Here is an 18724-nt window from a genome sequence, read left to right on the forward strand (position 1 = left end):
ACTTTTAATGCAAAGTTGCTCTAAAAGTTGCATTGAAAGTCCATTAAAAATGCCAACTTTGCAATAAGTGTCATTATTTACCAAATGACACTTCATGACAACAGTCATAGCCATTCATAAAGGCTTCTTTATGCTCATGACAGATGTTATGTCATGTTTATGACAGTGTCATGTCAGTCTTATGCACACCCTTTCAAATAAAGTGTCACCGTAACATTTCTTCCTTTTGTCTCGTGAAGAATATAATAAATGTTATTGACACGGTGCACCTTTGCCTCAGGTTGCCGTGGTGACGACTCTGCGTTGTCGGAGCAGTGGAAGGTGTGTGTGCGTCGCTGCGACTCACCTAAAAGCCCGATCTGGCTGGGAGTGGTTCCGCAGCGCTCAGGGGTCGGACCTCCTCTGGCACCTTCAGAATCTGGTCCAGGAGCTCGGCGGCGGCAACTCCAACGTCAAAGTCCCCCTGCTGATTTGTGGCGATTTTAACGCAGTCCCATCGGAGGAAGTGTACCGACGCTTCGCCACTTCCCCTCTGGGTTTGGACTCCGCCTATAAGAAGCTCAGTCAGGACGGCGTGAGCGAGCCGGAGTACACGACGTGGAAGATCCGGGGCACCGGGGAGTGCTGCTGCACACTGGACTACATCTGGTACACTAAAGACACACTGAGAGTGGACGCTGTTCTGGACATGCTGGACGAGAAGCAAATCGGACCCAACAGGCTTCCATCCTACAGCTATCCATCCGACCACCTCTCTCTGGTTTGCGACTTCAGCTTCAGGGAGAAAGAATGAGAGGCTGGCTCGTCGATGGGGAAATGCCGATTCCTTGGACTTGAGGGGTTCTCCCTCGCTGCTTCACTCCACAGAAAGCCTGGAAGCCGAATGTGAGTGAACGGGTGAAGATGAGAAGACAGGAGGCCTCGAGTGTGAAGTGACTGAAATGTTGCAGTGTTGAGGTTGAAGAGATAAATGCATCGCAAGTCTTCCTGCCTGAACTAGGTCTGCACCAGCTGATCGTCTCATACCTTCTTCAGCAATCAAGATGCTCATACGTGAACTTCGTTTTCTTTTTTTTTACGAAATACTGAAATCAGACTGTAATAAGAATACTGCTTGATACTACCATCATATAATACTGAAAGTAAATAAAGTGTCTTTGCCAGATAATGTGTAGTTTTCATAGATTTTTTAAAGCATTTTAGTCTTTGAACTTTGAAAAGCTTTCAGACATTTGGTGTCTGTCTACCTTTTAGACAGTCACTGAATCTGCCATACAAACACACTAACATGAGGTTAGAGACGCCCTAACCTGATTTGTTGCGTCAGGTTGATTGTAGTTAAGAGGTCAGAAAATTCAGAGGAACATTTGAATGATTTTCTTCTTGGTTTCTTTTCTTTTTTTTTTAGTTTAGTTTGAGTAAAAGTAAACTGAATGGTAAAAATGTGCAAAGAAACCACAGAAGTCCTCAGTGTCTCCTCTGATAAGTTTGTAAAGTTATGTTTGCTCATACTGCTTTTATCTCAACTGCATACGGCAAAGTTAAGGAACCAAAAATGTACAATCTCCACTTGAGCAAAACCTCCACTTGAGCAATAAAAACCCCCCACAGGTATCAAGTCTTTGTATTTCAGTAAAATCTACTTTAATACACTTTGAAACAAGAGTACAACAAAATAGAATATGCTTCAAATGTTGAATATACAAACAGTTCAGTCTGAACACTGACAATCTTCCCTCTTTTCAGAAAAACTAAACTATTGAAATGCTGCGGCAGGACCAACACGGCAGACTGACACATTGACCCTCTGTTTTGAAAGTGATCAGGGGGATCCACAGTGGTTGTAGCTGTCCATGCCCTGCAGCCGTTTTGCATAATTTGATGCCTTTTATGATTATTGAAATGACGAATGCTGACTTTTTCTGTAAAGATGTGGCAGCATGCATTGGCTCAGATTCATTCTTACTTTATTGCATATGCATGCAGCCTGCCTGCAGAACATTCTGCACTAACAAGTAAATTTAAAAACTCGTAATAAATCCATTTTCCACATGTGGGTTTGGGGGCAGGGGGAGTTTTTTTAAGAGACGCTGAAGGACACACTGCAAGCACACTGTGGACGAGTGTCAACCTACACCAGCATCAGCAGCCAAACCGAGGCAGAGGGGGAAAGAAAAAAAAAAAAAAAGTCCAACAGTTCAGAGTTTCAATAACACTGTGCATGGTACAAAGTATCAAAAGAAAAAAACAAAAAACAAACAGCTTCCTGTTCAGGCAAAGAAACATTTCCAATTAAAACCTAAGGCTGTCTGTTACCGTTAGCTCCGTAAACTGTAAAGATATATATATAGTTATATAAATATATACAAACATGACTGATATCGTTCCTAACGAGAGCCCACATCTCCTTCCTCTCGTCCGCTCACGCCTTCTTCACACAGTGATGCGAGTTTTAAATACAAGAAAATGCTGGTTTTTAACATCTGTAGAAATGAACACTCTTAAAAAGAACCTTCTTTACTCTCCACTGTTTCCTTTTCTATTTACATTTTTGGTTGTAATCCTTTTTATTTACTTTTTTTGTTTTTGTTTTGTTTAGTGTTGCATTTTCATGTTCATCCTCAAATGGGACTCAGTGCATGTGATCCGTTGTGTAGTAATCAAAGTTGGTCCCGTTGCCTTTTCCTTACTGAACCTCTCGGTTTGGGTCCAGTTGAAGAGGCTCCGCTGCCGTTCCCAGGGAGAGACGTGAAGACACGTTCAGGACTCAAAAACAAAGAACCGTCCTTCAAGAGTCTGCTGCTGGTTATTACAAGTTATAGTAAAAAGAACTTAAGAAATGTACAAACTAACTTCTCAGGCGGTGAGAAAGGAAAGAACAGATGTTAGTAACTCAACACTCCGGCTCCTCTGTCTTAATTGCACGTGGAGCTTCCAGTTTCGTAACCACCTCAGTGACTGTGGCTTCTGACTTGATGCTCTGAACCATCTTTGGGTTCACTTGGTTCTGCTGGACTGTCAGGGGAACCTGCACCGTCTGGACCTGCACTCCTGCAGCCTTCAGCTTCTCCACCGTAACCCCGCCCGGGCCGCCAATCACCAAATCCGAACCGTTGATGACGCCGCCGATGACGCGCGGCTGCGTCGCCACGGCCTGACCGACCGCTTGGCCGCAGCCGACGCTTCCAGGCGGCGACACCATCAGAGTCTGCGGTTGCGTCTGCGTCGGCACGGTGAGCCTCATCACCTGCGCCCCCGGGGCGACGTTGACGGGGGCGAGGGCTCGCACCGTCAGGGGGCTTCCCAGGAGGCTGATGCCCGTCGACGAGGCGGCCATGTTGGGTTTGTTGGCCCCCGGGGAGGCCTGGAGCTGACACTGGGTTAACTGGTGGGCTGGGATGGTGATGATCTTGGCCAGTTGGACGGTGATCTTGTCTCCGTTCTCCGCTGTGGCTGGGACCATTGTCGGGATAGTCTGGATCACAACCTTCACAAGAAATAACATTTTAGTCAAAATGATAAAAATAACACACACAAAAATTACAGAACCAGCCGGAGGTATTTACAACCCTTCAGCTTCTACACACCGGCAAAGTACAACTACAAACTTTAATGACTTATTAGGATTTTAAATGATTTTCATTTGTAAAAGATTTTAAAACCATTTTTTCAATTTTTTATTCTACTATTTTGTGCTGATCTATCCCGTAAAATACACAGTCTACAGGGATGCAAGCTATGCATTAATGAGTTGATATAACGCTGACTGATCTTAATCAACTAAAAATTAATTGAAAAGCAGCCGTTTTCTAATAAACCATTAAATTGACAATTAATCATAAGTCTTATTCATTTTTTTTCCATTCATAGTCTGTGGTTGTCAATTTACAACACACTAGTGTCCAAAGGGCTGCTAAAATACAAGGGCTCAGTGTCTAAGATTTGTTTAATTAAACTAAAATCAGATTTTATTTGTAAGTTTTGCAATAATATACCTTATGAAAAATTTTCAACCCACAGCTGGCAGAAACGGAGTCAGTGAGTGAAATATTTTCAGTCTGTGAGGAAACGTCCACATCTACTCACCTTCTGTTGTGAATTCGGATTAGCAGCAGCAGCGATTGGAGACGCGTTGGTGAGCAGGGTGGTGGGCCCCGGGGCCACCGTCGTCCCTGCTGGCTGCTGCATGGCGACGGTGGAGATCTTCTGGCCCAAAGACGTCATTACAACCGGCACCTGCATCGCCACTCGAACCGTCCTGTTGACGAGTCAGAAAAACACTTAGCATGGGGGGGAGAGGAGTCAAAAATATTCGCATTAGCTGTGTCATCACAGAGGAAGCTGCAGTCTCCTGGCAGGACTCTGACCTCGGCGCCGTGGCGCTCGGGATCTGGCTCATGGTCTGGCTCACGTCGGGCGCTGCCGAAACCGTCACTATTCTCGGCGCTGCCGCCATCACCGCTGGTCCGCTCACTGTGGCGGCAGGATTTTGGACCACGATGGGTCTGTTGGAGCCCCGCAGGATGTTGGGTCTCCTGGGAGACGACAGCTCGGCGTTGTGCAGCAACCTCTCTGAAGGCGGAGGCACGCGATCGTAGGACGACTGCGACTCTGAGCTCATGAGGTCATCCAGAGAAGACATTTCCGCCTTGTCCTCGTCGATGATGACGATGTTTTTAGGCATCTCTTTGAACTGGTAAACCAGCCGCTGACCCTCCACCTTGGCGAGGATTCCTCGTTGGTAGTAATATCTGACATAAGAGGAATTATGAAGATTTAAAATGTTATTTGAAAATAAAAAACGACACATACTGAGCTTAAACCTTAAATCCGTCAGACTGGTTACCTGAGCGCCCGTCCCATTGTCTCGTAGTTCATGTCTGGCTTGTTCTTGTGTTTACCCCAAAGCTTGGAAACGGCCTTGGAGTCGACTAGCTTAAAGATGCCCTTCTCCCTCTGGGTCCACTTGATGTATCTGGGACAGGTGTTCTTGTCCTGGAGGAGGTCCAGCAGGAACTCCCATAGATAAGTGGTGCTACCTGCTGAAAGTCAAAGTGACGTTAGTGACATTTAGGCTAAATATGCTCATTGACGGGGTTGTGAAACAGCATTTGCCCCATTCCAGGTTCTCTCTCTTTTTCTTTCTTGTCGCACTGAAATGCGACAAATCGTAAAACAAATTTTTATAATCAGGCAAACAACCTGATTTGGTTTCATTGGAAAGGAGAGAGGCCCAAAGCACGGCCGACCAAAAGGAACACAAAGCCTCGACTCTCACGTTTACTGACCCACATTTCTGTTTATTCTACTTTATGTTTGTCTGTTCTTAAAATGAGCTTGATCTGAACCATTCAAGTCTGACAAAAAAAGCAGCAGAAGGCATCTGTGAGGGGAATGTGTTGGCTGAAGCAGGAGTTATTTAAACAAAGACATACCTTTGCCCTCTCTTGGTTTCTTCTTGAAGCTTAGATCTGGTGTACCGTTAGAAATGGACGACTGGGGCGCCTTCGCTTTCCGTCCAGCTACAAAGCAAACATTTTGAAGAGGTCACCTTCACGTATAATGAGAGCAGTGCATTTAAAACAGTGAGTGAAGTTCCAAATCCCTTTAACTGCTATTATTTCAATACACACTAATCAAACAGGAAGTGTGTCCCAAAATTTAAATGAGGAAAAACAATCATAGGAATATTAGGTTGTTTTTTAAAAAAAACAAAAAAAAACAGCAGCTATTGTTTTTGTCAAAATTTTCCATGTAAACTGATCAATTATTAAAGGGTTAGCTTCCTGTGAATCAAACTAATATGCAGTTGTATAATCACTGTTTTTAAGAACAGCTTCACTTGTATTGAGTCGACCAGTTTCTGCCACCCGGGAGCAGGTCTGCCTGTCCAGAACCATCAGACTTTATTCTTGGTTTTGCCACAGAAACAGGATGGCTGACGTCACCCCGCGTCATTCCTATTAGATCATGGTCCAGGGATTGGGCTTAATGGCTCTAGCTGACCACTAGATGGTGTGCTTACATAATATGATTGGGGCTCATAACCCATATTTTCAGGTTTTAGCACAAACACCAAAATCTAATAGCATTTGTAGCTCAAACAGTAACATGGGGAGGAAAAAAAACATAAAAATGGAGAAGGAAATAGACGCCGGGTTTGTGCACCTCGCTTCTTTCTGACAGGCTCGTTGTCGGGTTCTGGCTCTTCTAGTGAGGTGACCATCTCCTCCTCTTCGTCCTCCTCCTCGTCCTCCTCGCAGCAGTCCTCGGTGGTAATCTCCACCTCCGTTTCTCCAATCACGTCAGGCCGCATGGCAGCGTGGAGGAAGTCTGGTGCAGCTTCACTTTGTGGCATAAAAGCTTCTAAAAGAAGAAATGGAAAAGTTTTAAAGGAAAATTGATTGAAGCATTTCACTAAGATTTCTTGAACAGTCCAGTATAATTTCATATTCTAAGCACAGATACAACAAAGCGCTGAACTATTTCTGTATTAGTTACGGCAAAAACGACAAACAGCGCATCCCAGACTCCGGCTACCTGGGCTGCGGTCTTCTCTGAGGCTGGACGGCGAGTCCATGTGTAGCAGCGCTTCTGCCGCCTCGATGGTTTTGTCAGAGCAGTGGACATTGCTGTAACCAGAAGCCTCCACTGCAACATAAACACAGAATTAGTTAATAAATATCTTGAAGCATCCCCCAGCAAACCCTCCTTTTCAATTATTTCCACAGACTCTCAAATAAATTCAGGTCTGGTGTTTAACTAGACCCATTGAGGGATTTTCTTCCAGCCTCAACAGGTGTGAATAAAATTCCTGAATATCCAGCATAAGAGGATCCCCACAGCATAACACTGCCACTACCTTTAACTGTCAGGATGATGGATTCAAAGTGATGCACAGTTTGGGGTTTTCTTCTTCACAGATTACTCAAGATGTTAGAAAAAGAGTTCAGTTTCTCATCAAACCAGAGCATTCTCCTCTATACAGCAACAACTTTCTAGAGCTTTCTTTTTGCCACTCTTCTGTAAACGTCATCATTCAGGGGAGGATGAATAAAGGTTTTTGTGTTAATATGGGAAAATCTGCACCCCAGAGTTGCCTATAATCTCTGCTGCTTTGCTCCCTTGCCTCACCCAGATGATAGACTGAGCAGTGCTCTGAAGGAGCGCAATATCTAAAGTTTTGCATTGTTTTTATTAATTAGAAACATATTGTAATCCTATCCATTACACTTCACCACTACGGCAAACTTTGTGTTGGCCTAGCATGAAAAAAAATCTTTACAAAACCAGCTGAAATTAGTGGTAGTGATGCGACAAAATGTGAAAAGTTCAAAGGTTAGAACTTTTGCAGTCCACTATTCTGATAGTTAAAAACTAGTTTTGTTTTTGCAAGTTCAGCCCAATACTCTCACGAATACAACTGTGCGTCACCCATTTCCAGTTCGCATAATGCCGCACTTCAGTGTAAGCATGCAGAAATATTTATTAGCAAACGAAAAACAAAGTTTGATCATAATTCTGTTCAAAATAGTTTGAGTTCTCCAAGAATGTAAAACTGAGGCTTTGTTAAAGGAAGTTTGGCCTCCACTGGGACCATGAGAGGGACCCCGGGGGCACCTGCTGTTGTTGTCAATCACCGGTGGGAAACCTGAGATAAGCATTACGCCCTGTCCATGTTTGGCTATCTAGCAGTGCAGGGGACAGAAACAGGCTATCTTTAGACAGCTGCACTCGTTCAGACCCTCTCTCTAACAAAGACAATGGGTTGGAAGAATTCGCTGTCAAGCTAAAATACTACCCCGAAAGTCTCTTCTACTTTTTTCTCCCCCCCATTAAATCCTCCGTTATTAAAACGGTATTACGTAAAAATATGATTTTAATGCAAGACATGAGCGCAGAACCGGAGTGGATCCCAGTAATAATCATCTCCCTGGAAGTCCGACAAAAAGTAGTTCTGCCTCTGACGACTTCCGTGTTTACACTCCTCTTTATTTCCCTCCAGTTCTCTTCGAAGAGGCTCTCAAATCCCCCTGTCACTCAACACCCGCCGCGGCCTCCTATTGGGCCGAGCTACAGCTAAGAACCCGCCCCTGCTGAAACCTGATTGGACGTTTGTAGTGGAAGAAAGCGAGCACAGCCAGGCCGTCCCACGCGTCCAACAAGGAGGCTGGGGAAAAAAACACGATAAACGGCGATTGTAGGATCATAATATATAGACTTAAAAATCTGGGGAAATACTGGAGGAAAGTAGGCTGAAGTCTGACCAAGAATCATTGAAATTTGCTAAATAAATTTTAAAAGTACAGGGCCTACTTTTTAAGGAGTGTTGCTCTATTTAGGATTGTTAGGATTTACTTTAAAATTAAAGAAATATATGACCCTCACGGAAAAAAACAAGTGTAATAAATTACATAACATATTTATATCTAGTAGCTGCAGAGTAAAAATAAACCCACATGTCCTTCCGCCTCAGACAGCGTGGCAAAGACAACAACTACACACTTCCTGGTTGTGCAGCGCCGAACCGTTATTCACATTCATCGAGCTCCGACAAAAACCAACCAAAACATGCAAAACACGCTTCGTGCACACAGCTATCTGAGGGCGCACACTGACACATCCAGCTGCAAGCTTCGCTATATTTTTTAAAGCGGGTTTTGATAGCCGCCGAGCAACGCCATGCAGGTTGCGACCAAGGTGATCACTTCCTGATCGCTTCACCGCGGCGGGCGGGCCAAAGCGCCGCGCTTCGAGTCTCAAAAACAAAAGCCGCCCGTCAACCACGGTTCTAAAGTCGGAGTTTTCAATACGTGGAAACACCTTACCGGCTCTGATGAGCAGATCGAGCTGGTTTGCGTGCCCCTCATGCTGTGAAGTCGCCATGTTTCCACCTCTCGCTGCAGATTCTCATTGACTTCTCACTGTTTGGATCACTCCGCAGCTGAGGCAAAATCTCAACGAGACGAATCACGCCAGAATGTACAAATCCCTCCGCGAGCGATACAGGAAGTCCTCTTTTCGCCCTCCCTCTGCTGCGTAGTTCATACGTCAAAAATACCTGCTGTTTTTTTCACCATACAACTTTATTTAATTTCAGCGTCTAACTCAGAACTACAATCTTATTTTGAAAAAACATATAAAATTGTACATTTGAAATTTTATAATGAAGTTCAAATTGAAGAAATGATGAAAAGTGATAAAATGCAGATTTTACTGAAAGAAGGATCTCAAACAGCAAGCACAACCAGAAGCAGATGAATTGCTTACAAACTAATTACAAATCTGGAGATTCACTAGCCAAGCTTTTATTGGCCAATTTCCAGTACATTTTTGTACAGTTCATTTTTATTGTTATTTTAATGTTATTAATATATTACAAAAGAGAAGAAATATGCTAAGTTCTTTGACAATGGCAAGAATATTAAGTCAAACAGAATAGGAAAGAATTACTGTTTTTTTCCCCCTTTTTTATGCATTAAATCTTATGTCACTAACCATTATCCAAAAAAGTGCAGATCTGACATTTTATCAGAGTAAACATTAAATTGGTTAATGCATTTTTTGGCATAAAATTATAAAAGTTTTTAGTTTTGATAAATTTACAGAGGAGCTAAAGAACAAGAAGTGAAAAACTGTTCGATTGATTCCAGCTGATTGATCGGAGAAGCTCTATTCAAATCAGTTTAACTATTTATAAAACCATAGAAAACATTCCCAAGGCAGGAAGAGACATACCTATGTTCAATGGAAAACATTCTCCTACCAAAAATATGTGCACCGAACAAGTACCAAATGGTAAAAATCACAAAATTATCAAATTACCCGCTCACATGCACAGTACAAAAATAACCCCCCAAAAAAATCCATTGTTAATATGGGTCAATTTAAAGTTATTGGTTTTCTAATTTAACCAAAGCAAAAAATACCTAAAGAACCATGGCTTGTTTAAGTTTCATGGAGTAGCAGTTTAATTTTTGGTGAGCAGCAAACTGCTTTAGCAAAAAAATAATATCTTATTAATCTAAATTTTAGCTACTAATTAAGCAAAAACAATTGTTGGCAATCATTTTATATTCTGCTAACATATGCTCAGAAGAAAGAGCAAAACTAACTAATGCCAGTTAGTTTCTGGATGGATTCAGAAACTAACTGACATTATTAACAGATTAACTATTGACCTATTAATTAACATCAGGTTGGTAAATCTGTTCTTGTTTATGCATCAACTATTTAAATTCTATCCACAAGGTGGCGACCTAACAACACCAAGGTCTGTCAGCTTTTACAGCCTGCTTTTTCTGGATCATCTCCTCTGATGCATTTAGCAAACAAACAAAAAAAATCAGAGACTAAAACTAAAGTTTAAGATGGCCCTTTCACTCTGTATCATGTGCACATTATTGCTATTACAACCTCAGACTTCAGTAGATTTTATTGGGATTCTATATGATAGACCAACACAAAGAAGTGTGTAATTGTGAAGCACGAGGAAAATGGTTACTACATTTTTTACAAATCGAAATATAAAAACTGTGATTCAGACCCACATATTCCACTAATCGTAAATCGCACTTATCAGAGAAGCAGCCAAAGAGACCCAATAATAACTGGAGGAGCTCCAGAGATCTCCCCGTGGTGACACCTGGTGGTAGCAGAAACAAGCTGTTGGGATCTCCTTCTTCAATAGAGAGAGAGAGAAAACTGGTCAGAGGTAATGGGATAAAAACTGGGCAATACAGGAAGAAAACCTGCAAACAACTTCAGCCTGGGCTGGAGGTTCAACCTCTAGCAGGACACTGACCCTGAACATAGAGCCAGAGCTAAATCAAAGCTTATGCATGAGTTTGAATAGCCCACTCACAGACAAGACCTGATGTAAGTCCAATCACGAATCTTCAGCAACACTTCACCGATACTCTCCAACCATCCAGCCTCACTGAGCTGGGAGATCTGCCAGGGTTACATACAAACTACTGATTTTTATTTGTAAAAGAATTTTGAGTTCATGCACCAGTTTCCTTCAACTCCACAATTATACACTTCTTTTGTGTTGGTCTGTCTCATAAAAATCACAATGAAGTGCACTGAAGTTTGTGCAAGATGAACATTTCTTGCATTAAAGTCGATCCGATTGGCAAAACGAAAACGCTCCTTAAAAATGTTAACATCCCACCTCCTTCTCCTTCCGTCTCCGCCTCCTGCATGACGTAGGCTTCATCCCCATACACCACCACCTGGGCGGAGTAACCCTGCTCATCCAGCCGGCTAGCAGTGGGCGCCTCCTCCACTACGACTGCTATGTCCTCATCAGCCTCCTCTACTTCCTCCAGCTCCTCACAGACCTCCTCTGCTTCACACTCATCCTCCACCTCTCCTTCCAGCTCCGCGTCAGCCTCATACACTCCCTCCTGAGGAGGGAAATGGAAGAAAAAAATGAAGCCCCGTCGTTTACAATATAGCACTAGTATTAGATAGGGATCGACTCTTGTCTGACAACCACCTGCTGAGGATCTTCTTCAGCTGTGACATACTCCACCATCGTCCCACCAGTGTCAACCAGCACCACTGACGTCATGATTCATTCTCCCCTGGGGTAAGGAGACACAGCCCCTCCTCCTGGTGACCTCAACAAATATCGAGAACAGCAGCCACTGAAAAAACAAGCAAACTAGATTAATACGTATTAAATGCGCTGGGCAGAAATAACAGATTTCCCTACCATTGAGAATGATGACTACTTAGTACAGTTAAGATCTCCCTGTGTCTTTCTAATAGTGGGCTCAAAAGCAGAGATCTGATCTCCATCTCTCCCTGAGTGGCTTCAGCCTGTCTGCTGTTACAGGAAGAGAAGCGCTGAGGGAAAGCCAAGTCATTACATCAAACACAGGAACAGTGTCCAGATAGGATGAGCTGGAGCGACGGTAGCAGTTGCTAGGAACCAGCTCTCGGTGCCTGTTCAGTGCAGCAGCAACCTTTAGTTAGACAATGTGTGACACCTTTAATACTTCTCATCTAAACTTCCTCTGCCAAGTTGTTAAGCACAGGAATAGGTTATTAATATTACTGGAATACAAGCTGTGTACAAAACCCTTAAAATCAAAGGACTATTATGATGATGTTCCAGCTCTCCAACTGTGAACTTTCAAGATGATTTGCCCTCATGTTATTAATCCATAAAGTTTGACATTATGCTTGCCCACACTTCACAACTAAGACATCTTCAAGTTTTTAGGGAGGGCCTTCTACTGGAATCATTATTCCAGAAGCACATTTGTGAGGTCAGACACTGATGTTGGACGAGAAGGTGTGGCCTGCCATCTCCGCTCCAATTCGTCACAATAGTGTTCGATCAGGACAATGTGCAGGTCCATCAACTTCCCTCATACCAAACAGTTTTGTACCTTTGTAATTATGACCATCTGCTACTGGGATGTTTCACATGAATTCATGATAACCAGGGGGATGTTTTGACAATGTTTTGACAACGAATGGTTAAATGTAATTTTTTGACATTTTAATTATAGTCTTCCGTAATGAAATTTCATTACATGAGTTCAGCAAACAAACCGGCAATGGTTTAAGTAATAGGCCACTAGACCCTTACAAATTCTTTAATTTGTAAAGGTCTGAATTGCAAATTAATTAAAAAAATTTAAAATTAATTTACAGAAGCCAAGCATTCCTTTTATTTCTGAAACCAAAGAAGAGCGTAAACACAAAAGAATACGTTTTTCCTCTTCACAGTTAAAACACTACCTAAAATAATCTTCCACTGAAATATTTTTGATAAAATAAAATACCTGGGTTAAAATAGATACAAAACTATGATTTAAAAAAAAACCCAACAGGATGTAAAATGAATGCACAGTCCAGAGATAGTACATGTTTTTTCCTACAAACTCACTGCACCAGCTTGATCGTACAGACTCCTCGAACACGCTCAGTTACACTAACCGCTGTATAATGGATGAGCCATGCTGTGCTCCTGAGACCAACATGATATTAGCTCAATTATTCAGCATCATAAAAAACCAACGATGGACTCAGATATCACAGTTTCAACCAGATGTTGAGATAAAAAAGATACATAACCATTCGTTTCTCATTGTCTGACATTAAATAAGTCTAAACCGTTCCTGATTGGAGTCATTATTCCCATTTGCTAAATCTTAGAACAATGACAGAGATAATTTTTTATTACCTTTTTCAATGTCAAAAGTTTAAATACACTAGGATTACTGCGCCTTTAACCAACTTGGAGAATCCCAGTTTACAGTGTCATGCCTTTGTAGGCTTCTGATTGGTCAATTCACAACCTTGGGGTTACCTGGTGGCATACCTGGGAATGTATTTTAAGGCACTGCTTCATTCACAAGGCTTCGTTTTGTGAAGTCATGGACAAAAACAACAGAAGTCAGTCAAGATTTCAGGAAGACAAACAGACCTTCACAAGTCTGGTTCATCCTTGGACATAATGTTCAGATGTCTAAGGTGCCATATTAGTATTTTTACACAATGAAACAATTGTACAAGAAGCATGGGAATGGGAGTTTCAATCACAGAACAAAGGAGAAGAAAAAATCCTTAAAAAAAGATGCTGGCTAAAGTAGCGTGTCGTTATTCACAATGAAACAAGTTCTGTACTAACCAGGGATGACAGACACCTCAGACAGGGAGAAACAATTACACCAAAAGAAACATATGGAGGTTAGAAAGTCTGGTCTGAAACAGAAAAGTTTTATGGACATTCTGCAAACTCTTAAGTACACGGGGTGGCAACATCTTGTGTGGAATCTTTTGCTGCACTTCCTATACTAGATGGGAGCAATACTGTATGTGGAAGATTTTGAAGCGACATCTAAAGACACCAGCCTCAAAGTCAAAGCTTAGAAACAAACATATCTTCTAAATCAGGGGTGCCCAAAGTCGGTCCTCGAGGGCCGGCATCCTGCATGTTTTAGTTTTCTCCCTGGTTTAATGCACCTGAATCAAATGATGGCTCGTTAGAAGGCCTAAGAATAACATTGACAAGCTGAAAAGGTTGTTAGTACAACCAGGGAGAGAACTAAAACATGCAGGACGCCTGCCCTCGAGGACCGACTTTGGGCACCCCTGTAAATGGACAATGACCCTAAAGACACAGTTAAATTAGTTACAAAGTGGCACAAGGAGAGCAAAGTCAGTGTTTTGGAGTGGCTGTAATTTGTCGGTAGATCTGAAAAAAGACAGAAAACAATCTTTGCTCATAAAAGCTAAAATGCCAGAAAACTATTGTGAGACGCTGGCAGAAGGAAACCCAAAACGTTTGACCAATATCGGTAATCCAAAATGTAATGAGAAAGGCAAAGTTAAGCACATATTTAACGTCAGACAAGAATGTAATGTGTAATTATATATTTTGTATGCAAACTTCTGGTTTTAACGGCATATACCATTTTAGAAAGACTCGTGTATGATTCATATTTTCAACAGGCTCATCAGTCACATGACATATCCACAGGTCTAGGCTCCCAATAATTTCATTTATTTATTAACTTATAGCTATTTTAAGCCCTTTACTATGAGTCAAAGGAAACTCTGCACGTTTACTGTAAAGTGGCTCTTTCAACCAGGAAAAAAGTTCAACGGGCAGTTTGAGATTGTGAAATGTTGCTCCGTGCAGCGAGAAGTCAATAAGAAACAGATACAGAGTTAAAGGGTGTGTCAGCGGGCAGAGTCCTGCATGCGACCTATGATGAGGGGTCAAATCTAACAACTGTAAGACGGATGGACAAATGTACAGATGGAAAATGAATAGCTAACATCAAAATGCGGGCAACAGCAAAGACAAACCCAACAGTCAGCTGCAGGGTCGCTCAGGCAGGTTGCGTTCAATCAAACAAGCAATACAAGTCCTGCAAGATGACTGAGGACACGCGGCTGTCTAACCGCAGCTCATCTAAAACGCCTGCATTGGTTTTAAAGCATTTCTTCCAGCAGAGGAAAATTACAGGAATGAATAACCGTGGCCTGTTAACGGTGAGTCATGTGGGTAATTTCAGAAATTTCAAAAGATATTTTGGAGCACGGTGGAAAACAGCTACATGTGTCAGTGGCCAGTTCACTGCGTCCTTCCCACCAGAGTGAGAAGTGATACGAAGCACAGCATTGTTCTAAACATTCTCGGTTGGTGGTGAATCAGCGGCGGAGTTGAAAACGCAAAAGTTTTCCAAATCGAAATCCCAATGAAAGCATCGAAACGGATAACAGAACAAGCCCAAACTTGCCTCGTCACTGACATGTGGATTCGAAATGAAGCACTGCATCTTCACTTTTCTCCTGCTCGAAGTCCAAAAGCAGGCAAAGAGACTCGACATCCGACGGTTCCCGTCTGACCCAAGAGAAACCACACCGCACGCTTCCGTCTTCTCCATCCGACACCCGTCCATCCAGCCGTGTGGACGGCCGTCTCCACTCCCTTCCCGCATGCCTGCCTGCTCCCTCGGTGGAAGGATCCTCTCAGACTCGACTCAGCACTTCTCAGAGCCTGCCTCGAGCTTGCATCACATGATGAGGGAGGAACACATACCCACACACACACACACACACACACACACACACACACACACACACACACGCACACACACACACACACAGTCACATGATCTATCAACAACTGAGCTTTTGTTCCAAATAACTGGGGCTGCTGGTCTAGATACAACGCCCTGCCTTGTGTCCTGTCCTGCCCTCCTTACACACACACACACACACACACACAGATGATACAATGAACAAATGCACAGCAAATATGACCTCAGGATTTACTTAACGCCCAGCCCATATTTAAACACACACAAGCAAAGTCCACTGAGTTATTAGGACGGGTGACGTGGCGATGAAGCTTCTACATCTAACAGAGCTGGTTACAGATTTGTCTCAAAGAGAACCTAATCATATAATTGGTTGCCATCCTGCCTTGGACAACTCTCAGATTTTTATCATATTACCACAACAAACGTCAGTCTATCAAGGGGGAGGCTTTTGTGGGAAGGACCAACACATTGCAGCAGATACATTGTAATTTGGAACAAAAATGATACATGATTCTTCCCTCCTAAGTTAATACTTTGTAGAACCAACTTTTTGCTCCAGTTACAGTCTTTAGTTGTAGGTCTCTCTCTCTCCCGGCTTTGCAAACCTACAGACTGGAATTGCTGCTAATTCTTCTTAGCTTGTCGGCTCTATTTCAGTAAGATTGCATATAGAGTATCTGTAGAAAAAATTCTAAATGGTATTCAGATTTGGACTTTGACTGGACCATCCCGCCACATGAAAATGCATTGATATAAACTCTGGATATAAACAGCTCTGATTGTTCAGGGTCAACGTCCCGCTGGGTGGTGAACCTCTGCCTCCAATAGGTTTTCTTTTAGGATTGCTCTGTATTTAGATGAACCTATCCTCCCACGAACTCTTAACGGCTTCCTTGTTCCTGCAAAATCCCCACTGCATGATACTGCCACAACACGTTGCACCACGCAGAAGGTGTTTTCAGGATGATGTGAAGTGTTGGTTTCTTTCTGTGGGCCATAAAGTTCACTTTTCAAACATGTTTGCTGCGTAAACAGCATTTCTTCAGATTTGTGAAGTGCAAGAACAATAGTTCTCATTCAGATAAATGAATGAGAACTATTCAGTCATCTGAATAGTTGATGACAGTCTACAGTGACCATTGTTCACTGTTTTTCTGATGCACTTAATCCTTTATTTCTCTTTGAGCTCAGTCTCAGCATCTAATCTTTAACCATTTATTCTTAAAGCACACGACAAAAGGATGACCCACAATAACCTTTCTCACAAGGCTTTATCTGCCTGCTTAGACTGGATGAGCAAAAGGCTGGACAGTCAAAACATTAATACACACACACACACACACACCCACACACACACACACACACACACACACTTCACTACAGGGCACAACAGGTCTCAGCATACTCTCCACACAATCACAGTCTTTTTAGTCTCTATGTAAACACTGTAGTGCATGGATGAGTAATAAAATGTTGTATGTTAGTATATATCCTGGAATTTAAAAATATATAACACAATCTATTTTTTTTAAACAGAAAGTCAAAAATCATCCATATTTTAGTATATGTTGTTTTTAAATAACAGTATATTGATTATCACAACTACAATACTGTACTGGAAAAACTTAAGCAAAAATACAGAATATATATGCAGCTAAATTTCACCGTATTTTGGCTAAATGTGTTGATTGCGGATATTATTAAACATATTTTTAACCTTCCGGTCTTTACAACATAATGCCGATATCATGCATGATATGCTGATCATAGCTTGCAGTCTGTTGCTTTATGTGGCGCCCTTTATGCTCTTTATGTATGTATTTCCCATGATTAAATTCAAACACGAGCAAATAAAGATAAAAAAAATGAAGTCATACAAATAATTAAGAGTGAATAAAACAATGCTTAAAAGGATCTGGATGGAAAAGCCCCCCCCCCCCCCCAGGTGTTGTTCAGCCAGCTGATGGGCAGCGTGCAGCAAGAAACATTACTCCATGTTCCGTATAGTTGGAAAAAACTTTGCTCATTCCAACACATCATCTGACACTTCATTTAAAAAAGAGACAAGAATGGAAAATTCAGCTGTTTTTAAACTGCAACTTTTTAAAACGTGAGTGCACCTTGACACCTGTAACCTACCCCCTGTTTCTACACCTTATTGCAGACTCGTGCTATTAGTTGTTGCTGAGCATACCATTATAGTTGCTAATGCAAATTTAAATTCCTTGTAGAGACACATCTGACTCATACAGTCAAGATCCAACCTGCTTTGGATTACAGACCTCTATAATTCATAGCCCAGTATGCCTTTAGCAGGTGGATTTCAGTGTTAACGCTTTCAGATAAGGTCAGTACTAGAAAAAGATTGCTACTGTTGATACCAAATAACCTGCTCAATTTATGAATTTTAAAGAACCCAGAAGAAATCCGTGACTGTCAAGAGCTAACAGGCTAGCTCCGATAGCCTCCAGGTAAAACAAGCTGGAACCACAATAACAAACCGAGCTGCTAAATCTGGCTAATGTCGGGTTAAACTCCTCTTATCGGCTCCCTGCTGGCTCCCAGGTAGCTGCTGCTTATTGTTGTTGTTAGCATTGTTGCTAACCAGAGTTTACAGTGCGAGTGTGAACACTACCGTCTTTCTCCGTCCCCCGTGTCCGCTGCTGCTGGCGCCGACTGTCAGCCTCCAGAGTCCCGCCGCTCTAGTTAACGACTAGTTAACGGTAACAGTAGTGGCCGTTGCCATGATGAGGAGCCCCGGAGCCGCCGAAGGATTCCAGCGCCCCCGGTGTGGGTGAAACCCGGCTGGCTGGATGGATGAGTGAACAGTCGCTGGTTCGGTTCTTCTGTGGTAAAGGAGATTAGCTCGGCTCGGTTGTTTTTCTTCTCTGGTTCTGGAGAATCAGACTACTGACGTCAGATCATAAAACGTCAGAGTTTAACAGTGAGAGTCATTTCATTCATTAAAAAAAAATCCTTACTATCAGCGAGTGACTTTTTAAAAATACTTTATTAAACTTTTTTTTAATTAATTTTCTTCTATTTTGAATGTCAGAATTATATTTTAATACTTTAACGTTTGAATTAATAATTCATGATTCCAACATTTTTCATTTGACCAATACAGTTTTGAATAGAAACGTTTAATT

The 18724-nt window shown here is 42.2% G+C and overlaps 2 protein-coding genes across 10 annotated transcripts in view; one reads left to right on the forward strand and one right to left on the reverse strand.

Annotated features, from left to right (window-relative positions):
• Nucleotides 1-1168, forward strand: part of noctb (nocturnin b) — a 14963-nt gene extending 13795 nt beyond the window's left edge. For all 4 annotated transcript variants that reach the window (XM_088001661.1, XM_088001617.1, XM_088001581.1 and 1 more), the window contains one exon: nucleotides 281-1168. In XM_088001661.1, coding sequence (XP_087857787.1) covers nucleotides 281-793 — 513 coding nt within the window. In that variant the 3' untranslated portion in view covers nucleotides 794-1168. The remainder of the gene's footprint in view (nucleotides 1-280) is intronic.
• A 453-nt stretch (nucleotides 1169-1621) lies between these two features.
• elf2b (E74-like factor 2b (ets domain transcription factor)) lies at nucleotides 1622-18447 on the reverse strand. Of its 6 annotated transcripts, none has more exons than XM_015009115.2 (10): nucleotides 18211-18447; nucleotides 11504-11654; nucleotides 11177-11411; nucleotides 6541-6651; nucleotides 6169-6366; nucleotides 5436-5522; nucleotides 4847-5042; nucleotides 4368-4751; nucleotides 4087-4258; nucleotides 1622-3487 (listed from the first exon to the last, which is right to left on the reverse strand). In XM_015009115.2, the coding sequence occupies exons 2-10, from the start codon at nucleotides 11576-11578 to the stop codon at nucleotides 2894-2896; spliced, it is 2052 nt and encodes a 683-aa protein (XP_014864601.2). In that variant the 5' UTR covers nucleotides 11579-11654; nucleotides 18211-18447; the 3' UTR covers nucleotides 1622-2893. The 6 variants fall into 6 exon arrangements, with proteins under 6 accessions (XP_014864601.2, XP_087857515.1, XP_087857484.1 ...); XM_088001389.1 differs by lacking the exon at nucleotides 18211-18447 and adding an exon at nucleotides 15270-15600 and having other exon boundaries at nucleotides 6169-6363; XM_088001358.1 differs by lacking the exon at nucleotides 18211-18447 and adding an exon at nucleotides 15270-15599 and having other exon boundaries at nucleotides 4847-5039.
• Between the last annotated feature and the right edge of the window lie 277 nt (nucleotides 18448-18724).

Source organism: Poecilia mexicana, unplaced genomic scaffold, assembly GCF_051168715.1.
Source record: "Poecilia mexicana isolate PSO_F unplaced genomic scaffold, ASM5116871v1 scaffold_1, whole genome shotgun sequence".
NCBI lineage: Eukaryota > Metazoa > Chordata > Actinopteri > Cyprinodontiformes > Poeciliidae > Poecilia > Poecilia mexicana.

What these genes read in the sequence shown, in the direction of transcription:
- elf2b (XM_015009115.2), bottom strand. Translation starts at nt 11,578, where the DNA reads ATGACGTCAGTGGTGCTGGTTGACACTGGTGGGACGATGGTGGAGTAT. An exon ending in CAGAGAAGACCGCAGCCCAG is followed by an intron (nt 6,367 to 6,540) that starts GTAGCCGGAGTC and finishes TTCTTCTTTTAG; the next exon opens with AAGCTTTTATGCCACAAAGT. An exon ending in ATCCGAATTCACAACAGAAG is followed by an intron (nt 3,488 to 4,086) that starts GTGAGTAGATGT and finishes TTTCTTGTGAAG; the next exon opens with GTTGTGATCCAGACTATCCC.